General features: G+C 43.1%; 1 protein-coding gene across 6 annotated transcripts; it reads left to right on the plus strand.

The window, feature by feature from the left end:
• Nucleotides 1–294: 294 nt before the first annotated feature.
• Nucleotides 295–21571, plus strand: CDPF1 (cysteine rich DPF motif domain containing 1). 6 transcript variants are annotated; one of them, XM_051632338.1, is made up of 5 exons: nt 305–397; nt 1044–1187; nt 13319–13442; nt 15335–15446; nt 20943–21571. In XM_051632338.1, exons 3-5 carry the CDS (start codon nt 13330–13332, stop codon nt 21090–21092), a joined length of 375 nt encoding a protein of 124 aa, XP_051488298.1. In that variant the 5' UTR covers nt 305–397; nt 1044–1187; nt 13319–13329; the 3' UTR covers nt 21093–21571. The 6 variants fall into 6 exon arrangements, with proteins under 6 accessions (XP_051488539.1, XP_051488298.1, XP_051488455.1 ...); XM_051632579.1 differs by lacking the exon at nt 1044–1187 and having other exon boundaries at nt 295–397; XM_051632495.1 differs by lacking the exon at nt 1044–1187 and having other exon boundaries at nt 373–397; nt 13323–13442.
• The last annotated feature ends 718 nt before the right edge of the window (nt 21572–22289 follow it).

Consider the following 22289-nt stretch of genomic DNA (forward strand, 5'->3'; position numbering starts at 1 on the left):
CCGCCGCTCGCCGTCTGCCGGGGCCTCCAGCGCCCTGCCCACTTCGAACCCCAGCCGCTTTCACGGGGCCGGCCCGTCCCGCAGCGCTACGCGGGGCCGCCGGTGGCCGGGAGGGGCCCGGTGGCCGGGAGGGGCCCGAGGAGGCCCAGCCCCGCCCCCGCTGGGCAGGAGGCCGCGGCCCCGCAGGCGGCGGTGACGGCGGCGGCCGGGAGCGGGTGCAGCCGTGCAGTGACACCTGCCGGCGGCCTGCGCCGCGGGGCCGCTCCGCGGGAGGAGGAGGAGGAGCGGGGAAGCCGGAAGCGGCCTGCTGGCCACCCGCCTCTGGCAGCACCGCCGTGCTTGCCCCGGCGGCGCCGGTACCGGTGGGTGCCGCGCAGCTTGGGTGGGCAGCAATCCGGTGAGTCTGGCTGAGGCAGCAGCGGCCTCCCTCCCTCCCTCCCCTCCCCTTCCCGCGCCGCGAACATAGGAAGAGCAGGGCTGGGGGCATGTGTTGGCAGCTGGGCCCCAGGGTAGGGATGGGGAGGGACGCCCAGGGCTCCCCGGGAGCGGGTCCCGCTCGCAGATCGTCATGGAATGGCGTGGGCTGGAAGGGGCCGTAAAGATCCTCTAGTTCCAACCCCCCTGCATGGGCAGGGACACCTCCCGGGGTGCTCAGAGCCCCATCCAACCTGGCCTTGAACACTGCCAGGGATGGGGCAGCCACAGCCTCCCTGTGCAACCTGTGCCAGCGTCTCAGCACCCTCACAGTGAGGAATTTCTTCCTGATGTCTAACCTATCCCCTCTTCCAGTTTGAAAACATTACCCGTGTCCTGCTACTACATGCTCTTGTAAAAGTCCATCTCCAGCTTTTCTGTGGCCCCTTCAGATACCAGAAAGCCCCTATGAGGTCTCCCTAGAGCCTTCTTTTCTCCAGGCTGAACAATTATCACTGCTACTAATATTATTACCAACATAGGAGTATGGGTGTGTGTGAATCTTTAACTCCAGCAGACAGTGCATCTGGGATCTGAAAAAGGTTTTTCCTTTCTTTTCTCCTGAACAGCTGATTTCCCTCTCTGGAAGAGGGGTGGCAATAGCCCTCTGTAGGACAGGACCCAGACGGGCTCATCTGTTGCTGTGGAGGCAGAGGACAGGGCTTCTCTATCGCAGCAGAAAGACAGCAAGTAGCTGAAGCCTTGCTGCAGAGGTGGGAGAGCAGTGTTCAAACCCTTGCTTAGCTTGGAGTGGAAAAGGTTTAAAATATGCAACATTTGCACTTCTCACCTCCGGAGTGCCCGACTCACTAGAGCCTAGGCTGCACTGCATGGCAGGACCCTCCCCTTCAATCTGCAGAAGCAAATGTAAGAAGAGCCTAGGGCAAGAGGGAGCATGAGCCTCGTGAGAGTTGCCTGCTGACCAGGGTTACTGCTCAACAGGAGACACTGATTTTTTTTCTCAACACAAGGGTTTTAGTATACAGTATGTATTTTGTTTAATGGAATGTAGTGGCCACAGGTTGCTTTTTATTAGGAACTTTGGGAGTTGGAGCTAGAGGATACAGCCTTGAAGGAAACTGTGGAGAGGATTCTAGGAAAGTTCAGAGCTGTTTGAGGGCACATAAACAAAGAATGAGGTTTAAGGAGCTTCAGGAACTTAGGGGAAACCCTTATTTCCTGTGATACGGATGCCTTTCAGTATGAGGTTGCACCTGAACAAGATGGTGTTGGGATCACAGCTTTGGACTTAGAGGACTGTAGAGCCATGGAAACAGTCATGTCCTCAACTCCCCATGAAAAAAAATAATGAGGGGGAGGTAGAAGTTTGCAAGATGTATAAGAGATGGAGTATCACAGTTTCTGAATTTGCTCTGAGAACCCCAGTAAATATCTCTGTATCTCAGTCATGCTAGAAATGGTCTCTCTGCTTAAGGTGAGAAGTTAATCATGTGGCTCTCCTTCACACCTAATCCAGACTTGCTTGCTAGCCTGTTACTTGTCTCTAAGGGACTTGGGCTGGTAGGAGAGTCTTTATAAGCACTGCAAAATGCCATCAAACTAAAATCAATTGTGGCTTGGGTGTGATGGACTAAATGATCTCTTGAGCTGTCTTCCATCCCTAGGCATCTATGCGGCAAATAATTTTATTTATGTACTAATAATTAGCTACACCACTACTTGCAGGTTTGTGCATTGGTTCATTTTTTTTTTCAGTTAGGATTTTTCCTCTGCTGTAATATTACCAATATACCCCCTTAGAGGGACCACTAGAAGTATGCCAGTGCAGAGATACCTATGCTGATTAATTTCCCTTAATGGGTATAGTTAAAAAGTTGTATTGATATGAACCCCTTTTTGTCAGCATAACTAATTCTACATGAAAACCTTACACTACTATATCCTTACAATTAAAGTGTTGTGTTTTATATAGACAATATTTAAGACCTTCATGCTCCAGGAGCCCACGTCAAAAATGTTGTTTTCCTCATGCCTTAATTTACCACATAAAGGGAGAAGTTTACCAGGCCAAGTAGGGGTTGTAACATGAGCCTTACATTGTATTTTGCCTCACTTCATGTTTTGCCTCAAATGGAGTCAGGGTACACATCTATAAATAGGACAAGTTTGCATCATGAACAGTGGAGGATCCCCTGAAAGTTTTCCTCTACACAGATGGAGGTTGCTTGGAGGTGTTGACCAAATAAGAGTTTTATTTGATAACAGTGGTAGGAATAATTTGAATTCTGCCGCTAACCTGTCTTGAAACAGGGCTTTGCTTCCCAGGCTTGTTGGGTTGCTGAACTTTCCAGCCCGTACTGTACTTTTGCACCGGCCTGTTTGGTGAACCAGTGCTTTTACTGGCACAAAAATCAATGAAACAAAAAAGATGTGGGGCACCCCAGAACTCCCAATAGATAAGCACAAACCTGAGATTTGGATTAAGAAAGAAGTCAGTTACCTATGTGATTGCAATGGTTTTGGGCTGGTTTTGATTTTGTTTTTTTTTGCTCTGGGCCAGGATAAAGCAAGAGAGGATCAGTCAGTGTATTGTTATGTTCCTTTTCTCAATGCCTGCTGAAAGGATTTTTGATCTGCTCTGTGTTCTTTTTTACTGGCCAGCTAACACATGAACCATGCTGCCTCCTATAAAGTCTCCTAACTACATACCATAATATTTTTCCACTAAGCTGTCTTCCCCACCTGTTAATTTATTTTGTCATAACTTTCCTAACAGTGAGTAAAGTTATTGCTAATTTGACCAACATTCATATGTGCAAAAGGAAACATGCAGTTAGATCTTTAACAAAAAAGCTCTGTTTAATTATAACCAGAACTTTAAAAAACTTAATGTAAACATACAGCATATACATTTTCTATCAAGACCCCATCAGTTCTCCTGTATTGACTCCACTCTACAGTTTACACTTTTCTCTTGGACCTCACTGAAATCCTAGTCAGACCCATCTGGGCTTACTGAATAGAGGGAGATCTGAAGCCAAAGGGAAGTTACTTAAGTATCTGTGACAGATTGAGGATGCTGCTAATTCTCACTGGATTTTTAGCTTCTTGGGCAAAAAGAGAACTGCAGTGATTTTACACGTCTGCCCTCGTAGCACATGACCCAGTGGGAGCAGTCCACTCTGGTTATAGTAACTTCTAGGATCCACCCATCTGCATCCATTATTAAGTTCGTCACATATGAAAAACTTGCCTTCCTCCTGTTTTACCTGTGGTGAACAAGGCAATACATTTGTCCAAAAGAACTTATGGATGGGAACAGCATAAGCACACATGCTCTGTAGAACAGGCTGAACAAAAGAGATGGCCTGGCTGTCTATGATAAAGTATGTCTCCTACCTGTCTAAGAACAAGTATCATTGGTCTGTGTTGTACAGGAAATTATGGAAGTGGTTCTTGTATGTGTGCCTTGATATCTATTTGTCGAGTGTCAGGTGTCAGAACTAAGTGCAGCCTTAGTACCTTCAGTTTTTTGAGCAAAATAATCCATATACTGGTTGGGAAGCAAAGTCTTCCTGAGAGAAGCAAACTGACTAACCTGAAAACCTGCTAAAATTCATGGTGTTTGTGCCTGGCTAAATTCACATACTGCTACATGGCTAGAAAACAGGAATTTACCATATGTGTAAGTCAGGAAGTCTTGAAGCTGCTGTCCCCTGACTAAAGGACTAACTTCCACTGTAAGCTGTAATCAAAGGGACAAAACAAAAATTACCTCTGTGTGAAGGTGTGAAACAAGGCACCTATGTGTAAATTCTTGTGACAGAACTCCCAATAAGGGCCCTGGAAAAGAAAACTTTCCAAGGCTTCAGTGACAGTGGACTTCTTTGCTTTATCAAACATGCTGGAGATACCTCTTTTCAGTGTTTTCTCTTGCTCACTGCTTACCATAGCTAGGGTAAGAAAACATGAGGAACATGTCTTTCAGAGGAAATGGGCATGACTTTAAGAAGGTGTTTGGGGCTATGTGCATGAGAAACGTATGTATGGTAGGTACAGGTCTTTACTCTCAGGCTTTCTTGAAGCTGGCATTCTTTACCCCATAGCCCCCCCCAAACTCCACACTTTTTTTTAGTGGGGTTTTTTTTTTATTGTTTTCTTTTATTTTTGGACATTTTGCTTTACTTTATTATGCAGTCCTCAACTTGAGCTGTGTCCTAACAAACTTGAGAGCCTCAGTCACATTTTATTGGAAAGAATTCTGGTCACAGGGGAAAGTGGGCACTGGCTGTCACAGCAAGGTCAGTGTAACATGCAACCCCACACAATGGGGGCTCAGTATTTCCTTACAGTACCAACTTTGCTTTCTATAGGGAGATAAATCACTGAAGCTATATTTATTTATTTCAGGATTGTTTCAAGTTCCAGTGTCTTATTTCCTGAAATATTGTGTTAGCATCTCCTCGTGTATTTCCACAAAATCTTGGTGTTCCTATTTTTAGACTCTGTTGGAAAATACTGCACTAAGTTTAGATTGTGCTTAACCAAGCTGATACTGTCAGTGATACACGTGTGGCCCTCCATAACTTTTCTTAAAGAACAACTTAAAAGGAGTCATCATCAGTTATATATTAATAGAGCCTTACTGTCTTTTTCTTCCTCTCTATGGATATTAATCTAACAAAGCTATAATAGGGAGCTACAGTTTGGAAGGAACATAAAATCAGTTCAAGGCAAGGGTAACCTATGGCCATAGCATGTTTATTTATTGTGGCTCTACCAGCAAGGAGATTTAATGAAATCAGACCTTGGGTCTGGTTTCCCTGTTTTGGCAAGGAATAGCTATAACCCAGAGCTGACGTTCACTTCAGTGAACATTCCAGTGTTTGGATCTCCTCTGCTACCTCCTCTCCAGTAAGCCCCTGTAACTGTGCTGTGAGAAGAGCAACAGCTTGTATGAGGACGTATTCAACCTCCTGAGATGGAATATAAGGATGGAGAGCAGAACAACCCGCCGCACAATCCATGAGGATGCAGTCATAGACCTGTTGCAGCACCTAGACACTCAAAAGTCTATGGGGCCAGATGGGATTCACCCAAGGGTACTGAGAGAGCTGGCAGAGGAGATTGCCAAGCCTTTCTCTATCAACAGTCCTGGGTAACAGGGGAGGTCCCACATGACTGGAGGCTTGCCAATGTGACATCCACCTACAAGAAGGGCCCGAAGAAGGATCCTGGGAACTACAGGCCTGTCAGCCTGACCTCAGTACCGGTGAAAATCATGGAGAGGCTCATCTTGAGTGTGCTCACATGGCAACTGCAGAATAGCTATGGAATCAGGCCCAGCCAGCATAGGTTCAGGAACAGCAGGTCCTGCTTGACTAACCTGACCTGCCTGGTGGATGAGGGAAGAGCTGTGGACATTGTCTGTCTGGACTTTGGAAAGGCCTTTGACACCATCTCTCACAGCATTCTCCTAGAGAAGCTAGTGGCTCATGGCATAGACAGGTACACTCTCTGCTGAGTAAAAAACTGGCTGGCTGGCCCAGCCCACAGAGCTGTAGTGAATGGGGTTGGATCCAGCTGGCAGCCCCGTCACCAGTGGTGTCCCCCAGGGTTCAGTTTTGGTCTTGTTCAGTATCTTTATTAATGACCTAGATGAGGGAATGGAGTACTTCCTAAGTAAGTTTGCAGATGACACTAAGCTGGGAGAAAGTGTCAATTTGCTTGAGGGTAGGAATGCTCTGCAGAGAGACCTGGACAGGCTGGATTGATGGGCCGAGGCCAATTGTATGAGGTTTAACAAGGCCAAGTGCCGGGTCTTGCACTTTGGTCATAACAACCCCATGCAAAGCTACAGGCTTGGGGATGAGTGGTTGGAAAGCTCCATGATGGAGAAGGACCTTGGGATGCTGGTTGACAGCCAACTTAACATGATCCAGCAGTGTGTCCAGGTGGCTAAGAAGGCCAACAGCATCCTGGCCTGCATCAGGAATAGCATGGCCAGAAGGAGCAGTGAGATAATCGTGCCCCTGTACTTGGCATTGGTAAGGCCTCATCTCAAGTACTTTGTGCAGAGGCTGAGGGATTGCTTAGTTTGAAGAGGAGGCTGAGGGGAGACCTCATTGCTCTCTACAACTACCTGAAAGGAGGTTGTAGGGAGGTGGGAGTTGGGCTCTGCTCTCAAGTGAATAATGACAGGATGAAAGGAAATGGCCAGAAACTGCACCAGGGGAGGTTTAGCCTGGATATTAGAAATAATTTCTCTACCAAAAGAGTGGCTGGACAGTGGAACAGGCTGTCCAGGGAGGTGGTGGAGTCACCATCCCTGGAAGTATTTAAAAGAAATGAAGATATAGTGCTTAGCAACATGATTTAAGCACTGAACGGGTAAATTAGGTTATGGTAGGGGGATTTAGGTTATGGTTGGACTTGATGATCTTCAAAGTCCCTTCCAACCAGAATGATTCTATGATTCTAAGCTTGCTTTGTCTTCCTTTAATTTCTAGGTCATTTAACATACAAAATGTTAGCATGGCATCATGGATGATGATGCAGTAAGCTTTGTAGTCTGCTTAGGAAAGCCTGTTCAAAGAGGAGGAAGAGAAGAGGAATTACGGGGATTGAGCGGAAAACCAGGTATTCCGGGAGGGAAGGAAAGGAACTAATGATACTGTAGTTCTCCCTCTCTGTCAGGATTGTTCTGTTACACAGCAAAGAGATCCACCATTCACTGTGCCCCTGCAACCACACATGGAGAAGCCACCATGCATGCCTGGGCAGCTTGCTTTTATTTTATGCTATCATTCAGTCGTCCTGTGTGATCCACTTTTGCAAGAGTCTCTCTAAACAGCTGAGGTGCTGGAACGAGAATTCCACACAGCTAGAAACCGTGCTACTTACAGGGCTGGTATGTCCACTAGAGGACAGTGGAGTGCACCGGTTCATCAGTGCCTTGTTGCAGCATTCCTGTGTGAAGCTGTTAAATTCTCACCTAATTTGAGCTGCTTCTTACATGCTGTCTAATTCAGAGCTTGCTGCCTGCCACATTCAAGTAAGGAGTCCTTGGGATAGATTTAAGCGTTGTTTTTTCAGCTTTCTTAAATCATACATCTCATCAATAGATGCTTTTTTGAGATTCATCTTGTGTTTAGAAAGTCTTTTTACTTCAAGAAGAGGTTTGGTTTGTCTCCTCTCCTTCTGCTGACATACCCTCTTGACCACATAGGCTGTTTATCCTGCTTCTACGGGGAGTCCACACAAGCTGTTATTAAAAAGCAGTGAGCTGTATGCGCCACACCTAGAGGGTGCACTGCAGTGATCTCTGTTCCTTCAGAGCATAGAGAGCCTAGCAATACCAGCAAAATCCCCTTGGCCCGAAGGGAAAAGTTGCTGCAACAAGTCAAGGTTTAATTCAATCGAGTGATCTCTGGGAGGGTGAAAGTTCCAAATGACCATGCATTTCTGGACTAATTTCTAATGCTGAACCCAAGGTAAGTCACCTCAAAGGAAGAGCAGGGAGGCATCCAACAGGTGACCGAAACATGCCCCCAGGGATGTTTAGGAACTGGAGGGAGAGAATTGTTTGCTGGGGATTAACTAGCAAGTAGGAAGGTTCTGCTGTTTCATCTGTTACCTGAGCAATTAGGCAACATATCGTTTTTCTGAAGGAGGTCACTGCATTCCTGGTGCTGAAGTGTCTTTAAATTTATATCACACCAAACATTGCAAAGTAACTTGGTATTTACCAGGCTATGAACTCAGTGGCTCCTGCCCATCTGTTAGAGGGCACTCCTCATAGAGAATCAGGCTGTGAATATTTTAATAGGTCATCATCATCAACAGTGGATACTGCAGGAAAAAGAAACCAGGGTTTAATTGGAGAGGATTAAAGGTGTGTCAATATTGGTTTTATCTAACACCCTTTCAAATCAGTCTACATCTATGTAGGCAGTTTGTTTCTTGTGTAATTTCTCATTTATCAATGACTCAAAAAAACATGAGTCTCCTGTGGAGTATTAAGAGGGGCTTAACCAATGCATTGTAAAGACTTCTGCTAAGGAGGCTTGAAGCAAAGAAAATCAGATTACTTATCTGTGACACTACTTTGCCACTGACCCTGGCAATTTAATGGTGATTTATTATTTCTGGCATGCCTTCTAGGCCTGTTAGCAGAATGCTCCAAGCTGAACTACCCTGAAGTTTTTAGGAGTCCCTAGAGAACTGCACTGAGAGCCATTTTCCCACGTCCATATCATGTATCAGTCACAGCATGGAAAAACTCTTACAGCACTGCTAACCTGTGCCTTTCTTCTACTACAATTATTTCCTTAGGGTGGCATTCAAATCTGTGTGCTTTACCTTTCGCATGACACGTGGGCCAACCTCACACACGTCCTGCAGCATTCTGGGCTTGACTTGGCAGGTTTCTGCTGAGCATGCTTCTTCAGTGTTTGCTTCATAATCAAGTATGTGTGGGTAGCTCTGTTCTTGTCAGAAGAGCTATGCATGTGCTTAAAGTAAGTACGTGTTTAAGTACCAGCCAAAACGGCAAATGCTTGGGCAGAATTCAGGTCTAAACAAGCTGTTGTAAAAGCCTTCTGCAGTATAGGCCTGCTAGCCAGATATTTAACAGGTTACTGGGACATGGTGCTGCTTTAAAATTATTCAAGGAAAGGAGAAAAAGCCAGTGGTAGCACTTGGGATTATTTGAGTCACTTGAGGTCACAAATTTGCCTGTCATCATTACGAAAGCATTACTGTCCTAGACTTTTATCTCCTCAAGAGATCCTTCATCCTGTTGTTGGTATGGTAGAGAGAAGCAGGTTCTCACTCATGCTTCATATGCTTGCTTGGAAGGGAGGCAGAAATCTTGTCATAGCTGTCCTATCAGGCATCTTGCTAAAATGGTATATAGGGCCAAACCAGTGAGCTTACTTTGTGATAACTGAATGTCTGTCTTGACTATGGTTTTAAACCAGAATGGTTTGTCTGCATTTGCTGTCTGACATAAATATACATTTAATTGCATTCGAGCTTTCTGGAAGTTCTAGAAGCTTTGTGAAAGAGTGCATCTTAGGTCTTGACTGCTTGGTGGTTTAGATTAAAGGTGCACATGCATGAACAAAAAACTTATTGTTTTTGCCATTAAATTCCTTTCTTCAGAAGGAAAATAGCTGAAAAAAACACCTGAAGTTAGAGACTTTAACTTTTCCTGACTGCTCTCAGGAGTGTAGACAAGCTCTCAGGACAAATGATGTTCCCAGTGAAGTAAAACTTGGTACAGCTAATACCAGTGACTCGTAAGCTGGGAGAAAAATGGAAAGCATCATAAATTTGTCTGTGCCTTGCAGGCAGGATCATATGCTTTTCAACTGGCATAGCCAAAAATCTGTTTGTACATAGATACCATTCCTTCCCAGTGGTAGTCACTGAACAGATTCTGTTCTACATGCCAATGATCTATAAGAGAGCAGGTGTTTCTGTATCTAACGTACTTCAGCTCTAAAGCCAGAGCTGTTATTTTGACTTGGAATCAGGACACGTTCATTCCAAAGTCTATGATCCTCACTGCCACAAATAGTACTTTTTTGTTGTTCTTCATCGTAGTGTTTTGTATATTAAAGATCATAATGATAGTTTCTCTTTGATTCAAATGACTTCCCATACTGTACCTCACTGTACCTCTGTGGCACTATTTCCCTTCTTAAAAAAAGACAGATTACAAAAAATTGCATATAATGTTCTGGACTGAATCTCTTTCAGACAGGTGGATGCCATGGTATTGCTATTATCTACAGAAAAGGTAAATTTAGGTATGTTTGGGAAACTCACCTAGTCATCCTAAAATGCAGGGCTCAAAAAGCAGACTTTTTAGTTGAGTTTGTGTATAGTTTGAAGAATCCCAGATTTTAACATGCAGGGAGAAATAGGTATCATGTACATGCCTTATTTCTAACAGAAAAATCTGGAAGCACTTTAGTTAATAAATTCTCTCAAGCATCCCTTTGAGGTAGGGAACATACATGACATCCAAGGGTTACATCCCTTCCGAAAAAATGTAGTTGCCCAAGGTATTCACAAGTACCCAAACCCACTTGTGTCACATTTTGTTCTGGTTTAAATGTTAAAGGTGAATCCCAAAAAAAACAGAGGACAGAATTGCTGTTACCCCCCCTCCACCCTCCCAAGGGAAGCTGGAAAGGGGAATAAAGAAGAGAGACTTAGGCTTTGGAAACTGAAACTAGAAACAAATTTGCTATAACACAAGGAAAAAGGGTAAAACGTGGGGGAAGAACAGGTAAGTATTTATATAAGAAACTGATCTCGAGGATGGCGGGGATATGGGAAAAGCAGGGCCGCTCCAGGGGAGAGGTCCGCGGCTCCTCACAGCACCCGATGCGGTTGGATTCTGGAGCGAGCACGTGGGAAGCTGCAGGAACCAGCAGCAGCCCCGGCAGGGAGAAAGGAGCAGGAAGGGAGAAGAAACCCCTTCCCCCTCTCCTGGCTTTTATAGGTTGTGACAGGGAGTGGGCGGGAATACTGACCCAGTCTTTCAGAGTCCTAAGGACCCTCTCTCTGTAGCGTCCAACACGGTGCCAGGGTCTCCCAGACCATAACACATTTAAAGAACTCCGTGTACTACAGAAATGCCAGGAATGGCAGTGAGAAGACTGGTGGTGAAAGAATTACGGGATAAGGGAGATTATTCCCAAAATTAAGTTTCAGGATTTAACAGGCTAGGGCTTTCTGAACTAGGTGTCTGTTACGAAGCCTCTGTAACCTCTGAGGATTTTGGGGCTTCCTGTTCTTCTGGAACATTGGATGACAAGTAGCCACAACTCTGCTTCACCTTGCCCCTAATTCATGTTTGCAGCATATGTAACTAAGGGTTCAGTTTCACCCCAGAGAGTGTGCAGAAATAGCAGCTTACTGTCATTGAAAGAGGGAATACAGGTCCCTCATCTCAGCCCTCCCTGTCTCCTGGCTGTGCATTTTTGCCTCTTACCTTGTACTGCTCTTAGCATTTGTTGGACTCTTCTGCAAGCCAATTTAGGTCTCTAAAACAAGAGAAAAAAAGACACTGGAAGGAGGAGGGGAAAAAACAAAAAAAGGCAGTTTTGTTACTACATTAGTAACTAGTTTGATGGAGTAAGAGGGAAACCATGGACCAAGGTGTTTGATGTTGGGTACCTCTCCCTGTGTTTTGGGCTGTTTCACATGATCTCTGGTCCTAGGCTGGCCATTAGTTGGGCATTCTGGTTGGAGTGCATTAGGTGTGCTTCTGGAGCACATCAGTTTACTTTCATCTGGAACTGTCCAGGTGGTGTGCTTGAAGACTGCTCTATGATGCAAACTAAGTGGGGCAAGTAGGGATAGTTAGACAGTTTGTTCCCAAAGAAAACCCTTGAGCTGAGCTAAAACATAGAGACACAGCCTTAGTGAACTGAATCAGCTCTGCAGGGGAGGGGTTTGGCTGCAAAGCTAGAAGAGTGGGGATGACCTGCTGTCCTTTGGCAGGCTGCATGTCTGCTCAGCTGTGAGCACACATAACCTAGGTGCTGAGATACTGCCCAAATCTGAGTTCCTAGCACCCACCTTCCTGACAGCTTGATGCCAGCTCTGCTTCACTTGAAGACGTCAGGCTTGCAGCAGAAAACTTCATGCCATGTAAAGTGGGAGGGCTTTTAGCTACAAGTTTGAGTTATCTTGCTAACTGCAAGGTGAATGTGTCTATTCAAGAAATTGGTGCAGGTGAGCCAAGATAACCAATTTGCAAACAAGCGATTGCATTTCTTTCATGGATTGGTGCAATTTTGGACATGCACATGGTTAGCTGTGTTTGATCTGATCATGCATACCTACCAAATCAGTCCTAAAAGCATACTTGCCATACGATGCTTTTTGCAAACTGCAGGGTGTGCCTGCCTCTTAACTCGGGTGTTATCAGTGAAGGATAAGCTCCCAAGTGTAAATTGATGGCCAGTATTTTAAACAAGTCATCTTGTAAGCACCAAAGCTGATGAAGCCCAGCTTCCTATGTTTTGTATCTCATGACTGATTGCTACACCTTTGTAATGGGTGTCTGAAATCTTTCAGACAGATGGACAATAGCTTTCTTATGTGTAGGGATTCTGATTTATAGAAATACGTGGGTATCCACCATGAGGATAATGCTGGGTGTCCGTCTTCTGCCTATTTTCTTGAAAGTTACAGGACCTAAACTGTTGAAGATATCTCCTCCTCTGTCCTCTGTGGTTTGAATTGGTCAGCTCTCTAGGCACAGGGTGATTATTACATCAGCATCATTTCCATAGGAAGCCAGATAAGAACAGGGAGCCAGGCTTAAGCTCCCAAAACTTTATACAAAGGTGAACCAGCAGCAAAGAAAAAGACATAGTACCTTTTTGGTACCTGCCTCCTGAGCAGGGTTCCAGACTCTTCCACTGCTCCGCGTGCAGTTTGTGGGAGGAGATAGGCATTGCAGAACTGGATTTGGATTCTGCACAGCAGAATGGTAGTTGTTTTCTGGGAAGCACTTAGGTAGCATAGGTCTTGGCTGAGCAAAGGGCTTTCCAGTCACAGTCCTATGCTTTGTTACCTACATTCTTTTATGGATCAAGTTCTAAATTGATAGGTGAACTTATATAGTTAGGCTCTTCTGCTCCAGTTTCTAAGCCTAACTAGGAATTTTGAAATTTAACTGGGATATGGGAAGCCAACTTGATTTTGGGTAAAAGACTTACTAATCAAGGTTTGCAATAGTCAGTTTTCCATTGGATTTTAATTTGCATAACCAGATATCCCACATCAGTTTAATCTTCTTGCAGGCATAATCCTAGTACTGCACTTTGGAGTAAAATGACTTTTGTGTTTCTTGTAGGTAGCTTAAAGATGGATGCTCCCAAAGAAGTTCAGCCTACAGGGGAGTTCAAGTGTCAGCTGTGTGGCTTAACAGCTCCATATATGTACTATGGGCAGAAGCCACCAAACACACACTCTATTGTGTAAGTACAGCCTTTTACATTACAGACTCCATTTATGCTATGAGCATTAGAAGCCTTGTACTATGAAACAACATGCATTGCATGAATCCAATAATATGCCATATTGCCCCTGAATATGAGTCTTGATGTTTAAAGTGACCTTTTTTCAAAGGGAAGAAATGTTAAAAATTGTCAGCATTGATAGCAAAGACAAAAATCCTTTTTCCCATCCTGCTTCAATACCATGTAAAGATTTGTATTTAAGCTATTTCATAACCCCACTTACTGCTATTTATGTATATTGTAATATTTTTCATAGAACACTGTTGACTGTCAGCCTAGCATTTCTGGGAATAGCCCTTTATTCATAGCTGGGCAACACATAAACACAGCATGAATTAAATACCTACAGTAAAAACACTTTTTAAAAGCTGTTTGACATGCTGTGGAATTTTCATCAGCAATGCTTTTTGCATGGATTAGACAATTATTTGTCAGATTGTATGACATTAAAGTGTGTGTAAATTTAGCTAGTATTTAGATTTTAGGAGACTGAAGCCTTTCCCATCTCAGCCAAGTAGGGGTAGTTTGACCTGAAACTATGCAGCTACAAATTTGTCTGCAGACATTAAACTCCCTGTAAAACAAAGCACTTAGCTTTACATGTACGAGTAGTTCTGTTGAGGCTGCCCCAGTCAACAAACCTATCAGGCCAGCATGGTCAGGAACTCACTGGAACTGGAAGTCACACATGTACTTAGCATTTTAGCTGACTAAGACTGCTCAGTTTCTTATATAATGGAAACAGCTGTTGATCACCACCTGCTTGGGCTGAAATGACATCTGTTTTCCTCAGGCAGCTGTATTCTTGTCGTTCCAAAACCCATGGTGCTTACTGGTTTTCCCTCTTCTACTCAGCAGAGCGATGGCTCACTTTTGATCAGGTCCATTTGTAAAGACTCTGAATTGAGGCTGAACATAAATCTTAACTTTAGGTTATCCAAGCTCAGTATTAACATCTCAGTTTTATTTGGATTGCTGTGTTAAGACTGAATCTTGCAAGGGAAGCTTTGCAAAGGTAATCCAGTACACTAGGAGACTTTGTTGACAAGGTGATCTGCCATGTTAAGATGCTTGATCCTTCCTAATGATGGAAGGCTTGAGACATACCATTTTTTTTGTTTGAGTAGAGAGGAAGAAGAAAAAGGAGTGCACTCACAAACACATACTTTGTGTGTGTAGTAGACAAGAAGAACGCAGTGTGAGTTAACAGAATAGTTTAAAAATATGTATTTTACTCCATATTACTATAGAATCCAAGTTTGATTTAAACCCAAGAATATGCCAGCCTTGCAGGGTGCCCTGCTGCAGGCAGACACCCAGCTGACTTCTCTAATATTTTGCCTGGAGCTCCCAGGAAGAGTAAAGCTCTAGTCTTTCCCAAGTAGGTTGCCCAGTTAATAAATGCACTCCCGTAATACCCTGAAGCAAACAGTACAGTCTGTGACATAAAGTAAGCATATTTAATTGTAATGTTCTGTCCTTGTAGTTCTTGTGCTGTTGAAACGGTAACTTGACAAAGCACTGAAGTTGGCCATGCAAAGAAGTGCCTGTCATAAAAATGGAAGATAAAAAATACTTTAAAGATAGAGCACTGAGAAAAAAACTAGCAAGACAATGCTGAGGTGATCACCAATTGCTCTAATTTTGGAAGAGAGATAGAAAGTGCAGTATAGGACTGGAGACAACCACGACGTTGGTTTTGAAGAGGAAGGGAGCTGCATAGCTGCTACATTGCCTCATGCAAATCAAGTAGGAAGAGTTGATAATTTTTAAGCCTCCACAGTTTCCGCATTTCAAGTCTCCCATACTGTGAAATCTATCTTTAAAAGCCTGGAATTGTTCTCTTACAGGATTTTGGAAGAAAGCTATGTCATGAAGGATCCTTTCACCCCTGACAAGGACAAATTCCTCATCCTTGGGTCTCACTGCAGTTTGTGTAGCAGATCAGTGTGTGTTAGTACAGTAAGTAAAAAGCACAATGAGCTTCTGCAATAATTTCTTTTTGTTCAAGTCCTGGTGAGCTGCTAGAGAAAGACCAAATAGCAAAAACCTAAACAGCCTGTTGTTAAAGGCAAGCAAATTGTATGTGGTTGTTGATTCCCCTGGATAAAGCTCTATATGAATGAAAATAATCATCAACTCTTAAGTGTTCTGTTTACAGATGAGCACACTCCAGCCTCACAAACACAACATGTGCTCTTTTCCAATTTCTCAGCACAAGAAAACTCAAAGGAGATTCACTTGAAGATCTTTAAGGTTCAGTAGATTGTACTACACCAAAAATTTTTTTTTTTTGGTAAATTTTCTAAGTTTTTTTTCTGTAAAGGGAATATAAATGTCCGTGGATTGTTTGGTTTGGATCCACAGCACACAGCTGCCATCCTCTTTGTAAAAACTAAGGTAGAAAGAGAGCAGGGAGGGTGTTGTGCGATGCTAGGATAGCTCTCTGAAGAAGAATAAATTTGAGTAGCAGCTGGTAGGCAACCTTAAAGCTATGAAATCAGAGTGTGGTCCAGAAAAGTGGAGTAAAATTACAGTTGTTTTAATTCCTTCTCTTCAGTGCAGAACTGGTCCTTTGTTTGCGGTGTGTTCAAAGCAAAAATGAAGACAAGTTATTACACAATTATCTGTGTCTGGAGGCAGTACTGAGGAACTTAGGTTCCGTTCCCTTCCCCTGGCAAGCCAGTTCTGTGGTTGAAAGAGACTTGGGACTCATGCAGTAGTCAGAACTCATGCATGACTCAACCTATGAGGAGACTTCACCTAATTGCTTACATGGACAACAGCATGTATTTGTTATACCAGACATCACTGCCCTCATAGCAGCCAGATCCTTTCAAAGTGGTCATTTGCTGTCCCAGAGTTATGTGTTTAAATCTAAGAGTGCAGCTAATAGCATGTGTGAGAGCACATCTTGCTAGTGTGTCATCTTTAGCAGTTTTCAAATTCAACCTTTTCTGCCCATTCTCTAATTGCAGTGGTGAGGGCCAGCCCCAATGACATCCTTACTGCAAGTAGATAGTAGCAGGAGTATTCAAACAGACCAGTTAAAGACTGTGAAGATGTAGTATTTTTTTTCTTCATTATATTTGCTGGCCAGTTATAGTTCTGATGGGACAAGGTAACACCTCTGATCTCCTCAGAGCACAGGGTGAGATAATCTGGGCAACTGAGACAGCTCATATGTCAATGCCAGACAGTTTCTGTGTGAGAACTTGAGGAAATTCTCTTGAGCAAAACAAAGGGTCAAATTACACTGAAAACAATTTAGAGGGTTAGACAGACAGCAAAAAGGCAATTGGCACTCTTGGACAAATTTAGCTGCTAATCTGACTTGCAGGGAGTTAGCAGCAAGGATGGCTTTGGTCCACTGTCCTGAGAGGAGCATGCAATAACACCTTTCTCCTCATTAGGCTTGTTTCCTATTTCTGAAGTCCCTTCTGTCATTTAAATGAATTAAAATCACCAAAAGGTCAGACTAGAGTTTGCAGCTGAGGTGAGGTTTTGTTTGTTTGTTTGTTTGTTTTTTCCTTTCTGGAACTACCTGAGGACTATGTGGGAGTCAGAGCAAGTGCTGGAGCTCTCTGGTTATGGCTTTGATAGCTGGCCTCAAGTTTCCAGGGCCAAGTAGCTCAACGCAGTTGTGTGAAGGCAAAGCTCAAATGTGAGCAAGATCTTCCTAGTGACAATGTCCCTGTCTTGGCTGGTAGTTGATTTAACTCCCACACACAGCCAGAGAAAGAGGCAAGTGCAGCCAGTCAGATAGTTTGGGCTTATGAGCTTGGTTCCTGCCCTGACACGTCAGGTTTATCCCTTTTTCACAGCAGAGGATTAGCAACTCAGATGCCTTTTGAGCAAACTTGGGTGCCTCTAGCTGTTTTCATTCTGAAATGAACTGTCTTGAATTTAGGAAGGATTCAAAGGATATTTACAAGTCTGGCAGTTAAATCTGTCAGAAATACAGAGTTTCAGCCTCTCAGTATCTTTCCACACAGTGTGTGTTTCTGAACGAAGGTGGGGCTTTTCCTTTTAAAAGATTTAATAATTGTTTCAGTTAATCTAGGGCATAATGATGTAAGAGGATATTGGCAGTGAGCTCCTAGAAGCCTCTTCTAATCTTTTTTACTTGCTTGCTTGCTTTGGCTATTGTGGAAATCTGTCGATCATTGACATTATCTGAGTCTTCAAGATTCCCCTGATGGTATCACTCAAAGCAAAACCTTGATTGTAAATAATTGAGAATAAATTTCTTACCAAACTGGCCAGGCCAGATAGTGAATCACACAAATGACTACAGTTTCAAAATGTATTTAGCAATACTGCTTAGGTAACATTGAAAGAGATCAGCAGAAATTATAATTAGTGCTTTAAACACCCACACCACAAAATAGGTAAACACATACTATTCCTCTTTCATGTAGGGAAAATGAAAAGTCCAGAGAAGTAGAAACTGATCCAGGACAGTAGAGAGAGACAAAGTTAGGATAACATCTCTGTGGATTGGTTTTGATTCTGCTTGTGCTTGACCCAGTCCTACACTGAGTGTTTCCGTAATGTCACAATATATGAATTGAAGCTGAAGGGTCACGCTTCTTGAGCATCTCTGGCAAAGAAGCTCAACCAATTTGATAGAAAGTTTACAGTGACAGTTTGCTTTCATTTTTGTGTTAATTCAAAATAGTACTAGACTAACCTGTGACAAAATTAAGACTCTTCTGACCTTAGATTTGGCAAAGGGATTGGATTTAATTTGCTAGCTTTTGTATCTAAGAAGGCTTAGATGCAGATCAGATTTTAGGCCTTTCATGAGGCAACCCATGCTAGCTGCAGTGTCTTTCCTTGCAATTCCTGTGCCAAGGACAGTCAAGACTTACAACTGTTTTGTATAATGCTCATAAACTCCCTTCTTCAAATATTCACTTGTCTCACTCAGTTAATTTGCTCCAGTCACCCTACTAAACACAGGCAAAGGAAAGATGTGGCTTTTGAAAAAGAAAGGAGGAAAGGCAGCAAGTTTAATTCCTTCTTGCTCGCCTCAGCAGAAGGTGACTAAATAGTGACCTTGAACATGACTAGTTATCAACTGATAAACGTAATACTCCAGCTACTTTCCTCTGAACTTTCAGGCATGCGAGGTCAATCCCGGACACGGTTAGGCAGCGCCTTCCCTTTACATACAGTTTCCTTTACAAGTGTGGTAAAAATAATATCCCTTTATATATATTACTTTCAGACATTATGCATGTGAAAACAGAAATAAACTCTGGCAGTATGCCTTGGCAGCTCAGTTTTGCCTGAATTGGACTATTAAGTTTGAAATTGAAATGGCCCCCTCCTGCCTTGGACATGGAAGGGGCAAAACACGTTCAACAATTACCTGATTGAACCCAGAACCCTATCAGGAAACTGTCACAGAAGGTTTTGCCCATACATGGTAAGTGTAGTTCATAGGGCTTTAAAACAACAGCTAGGTTGAATAATCCTATGGCAGAGAGTAGGACTAAGGCTTTATGGACTGAGCTCCCTGATCTGCATTGGTTCATATTCACATTTTCCCACTAAGTCCCATCAGCCAAAAACCAGCAAAAGTTGGCAACTTACTTTGTCTAAAAGAATGCAAGTTGAGCACCTGTAAATCTGCAAGGAGCTGCATCCTGACATCAGAGTTCCTTATCTGCAGGATGAGGGGAAAGCCTCTCCCCTCCTTTGCCATCACCCAGTAGAAATCAGCAGTGCAGTGTCCTTCAGTGTGGAGCCATCAGCTTAACCTCGAGGCAGGGGGAGCCGCTTATCATTTTGCAATACAAACAAGAATTGCCGGGCAAACTTAAACTCTAATCTTCCATTTTTAATTGGCAGCTTAAAGTATTAAGGATACCAAGAGACAAAAAACAATAGGCTCTAGATGTTGTGCAACTGAGTTCCAGTTTCAGGGCCTTTCAGCGACTGAGGCCTCACACTAACTCTGAATATGAAGGGGCCTAGCAGTCAGTGCAGAAAAGGACAAGAAATGAAGAGAAGTTGTTCTGTGAGCTTGAAAGTCATACAGAGGCAGGCTGACAGTGATAAAATCACCTGCTGAATCTACTGCTGAAGTCCAGATAGTGACATGGGAAACAAAAGCAAGAACAGAAACAGAAATATTCAAATGAAGCCCCCAGAAAAACGCCAGCCACAAATGACCATGGCAAGAAGAAGACTTTGCTATTTGAGTAAAATGCATCAGATCCATTACTCCCAGAAAGATGTTCTGATCCATCCATGCTGATGCCTTTATTCATGCTTAAATCCCCAAGAATAATCTATCGGCAACACCAGCTCCAGCTTACCCATTAAATCCTATTTGGAATTTAGTGATCAGCATGCCAGGACAACCATGGGCTTCAGCCTCACTGTAGGGCAAAAGAATAATACATTAGTAAGTTTATCTTCCAGTTGTCCAAACTCTATACAGTAAGTAGATTAAAATATTCCATCAGTTTTGCTTCTTCCTAGTCAATAACATCTGGTTAGAGCTGACTGGGTGAAAAAAATGTACTGGGTTTGTAACACTTGCTAACCAAATCAGTTGTGAACAAAATGTGTAAGATCATTGTGTCATTCCAGTTCAAGGGCAGGGGAAATACCTCCTTTGTGCACAACAGTTTTTATACTTCACCATGAAGAATTCAGAGAATAGACATCAGCCAAACCTTTAGTACCATGTATGTTTTTAGTTTTCAATGAATCAGCGAGTACATTTCTTCAAGGTAAAGGTGGTTAAATGGATGAAATCTCAGGTGAATTGTCTTGACTGAATTGAATTCACAGTATGATAGAATGCTTTGGGTTGGAAGGGACTGTAAAGATCATCTAATTCTAACACCCTCTGCCATGGGCAGGGGCACCTCCCACTAGACCAGGCTGCTCAGAGCCCCATTCAGCCTGGCCTTGAACACTTCCAGGGATGGGGCTTCCACAACTGCTCTGGGCAACCTGTGCCAGTGTCTCACCACCCTCACAGTGAAGTGTATCTTCCTAATGTCTAACCTAAATCTTCCCTCTTCTTCCAGTTTAAAGCTGTTAACCCTTATTCTGTCACTCCTGCTCTTATAAAAGCCCCTCCCCAGCTTGCCTGTAGCCCCTTCAGGTACTGGAAGGCTGCTATAAGGTCTCCCCAGAGCCTTCTCTTTCCCAGGCTGATGCCTTTATTCATGTAACACAGTGAGCTGATGAAGGTCACCATGATAGTTGATTTGGTTAGTGATCGTTACAGACTCAGTTTTTATTTTTTCACCCAGTTAGCTCTAATCAGATGTTAGAATTACTGAATGGAAAGAGGCAAAATTGCTGGGATATTTCAACCTAGAAGAGGAATTTAATTGAGAAGAATTCTAATTATAAATGTGGTTTAATGAGACTGGAACATAAGCAGTTCTATTTTATATATCCTGCTAATAATGTTTTCTTTCTTTACAGGAATGTAGTCTGTTCTACTCCAAAAGGTTCTGTCTCCCCTGTGTGAATGAAAACCTAAAGGCCTTTCCTTTGGAAATACAGGAAGATATGAATAAAAGGAAGCCCCAGCCAAAATCCTTCCCCTGTCAAAAGAGGGATACAAGAACATAAATACTGAAGGACTGAGAGGGATGGCTCTTTGGCTGGGGTTTCTTCTCTCTCCTTTTGCACACTATCAGGTTGCTCCTTTTAAAGACGTGACCTTCATCAGCTCACCACTACAGGACACAGTAACACATTTCCTTATGTTTGGCTCGGCTTCAAACGTCATCACGCAGCGATTGCGGTGCCAGCAGGATGGCCTGAAGTTGTTGGAAGAGCCAGAAGGGCCAGCAGACAAGCCTGTTGTCACCACATAAAACCCATGTAGTAAAAAACTAAACAGTATAACATAGGAGCAGTGCCCAGATTTCACATTTGTTATTTTAATGTTTAGTGTTGTTCTTGATGCTCCTACAGTGCTATGAAAATCCAAGACAGATTTTTCTGTCTTAATTAATACATCCAAGAAAATCAGTGTACAGCAATTGTTAGCCTAACAGTGCTGTCCTGGTAGGATTACAGTAGGCAAGGAGTTCAAAGCTTTACTTTAAAGTAAAAGTGTTAGGAGAAAATGTCACAGGTCCCCATAGAAATACCTAGATTCTTCCAGATTATCATCCCAATGCTATCACAGACTTCTGAAGGTAGGCGCTCTCATAAGAAATACCAAAGTAATTTTTAAAAATATTAAAATGAAAGATACTTCCAGGTCACTTGCACTCAGTTTCCACTCAATCTTCAGTCCATGTCAGTACAGCAGCAGGAGAGGACCCTTAATATGTCTGATTTATGCTTTACAAGGGAAGATGATACCCTTTTCAATTTCACATCAGTTAATCTGGAAATAGAAAAGATTAGTTAATAAGCTCAATTCTTTCCAGAACTGGACAATTAAACTACAGCTAGAATAGGGATTTCAAAAGCATAGTTTTAGTCAAAAAAGGGTAAACAAAATGTTAGGGAAACAGCATTTTGTTTGCTTAGCTTAAAAATTAGCTGCACAATTTATGTTGGCTTTGTCTTAATTACAAGGCATTTATAAGAAACCAACAGTCACACACCTTAAGGTATGTCTAGGATGCTCCCTAATCACCAGATCACATTTACTCAAGCTTTGGTTGGTCATTGGCTCAGAACCCTTTAATGTCTTGGTTAACATTTCTTAGCTTTTCCATCAATGCCATATATCAACATCTAAGCTTGATCATTTTAGTAGAATGAACCATGTGTCTGTTAAAAGAAATCAACATTTCAGTGAGTTATCTT

This window comes from Apus apus, chromosome 1 (genome assembly GCF_020740795.1).
Source record: "Apus apus isolate bApuApu2 chromosome 1, bApuApu2.pri.cur, whole genome shotgun sequence".
In the NCBI taxonomy this organism is placed as follows: Eukaryota; Metazoa; Chordata; class Aves; order Apodiformes; family Apodidae; genus Apus; species Apus apus.

Bases quoted from the DNA above. Each gene is read 5' to 3' on its own strand.
- CDPF1 (XM_051632255.1), top strand. From the start codon at position 1,305: ATGGCAGGACCCTCCCCTTCAATCTGCAGAAGCAAAT. The intron at 1,342-13,318 runs GTAAGAAGAGCC...TGTTTCTTGTAG, and splicing joins TTCAATCTGCAGAAGCAAAT to GTAGCTTAAAGATGGATGCT. The intron at 15,447-20,942 runs GTAAGTAAAAAG...CTTTCTTTACAG, and splicing joins GATCAGTGTGTGTTAGTACA to GAATGTAGTCTGTTCTACTC.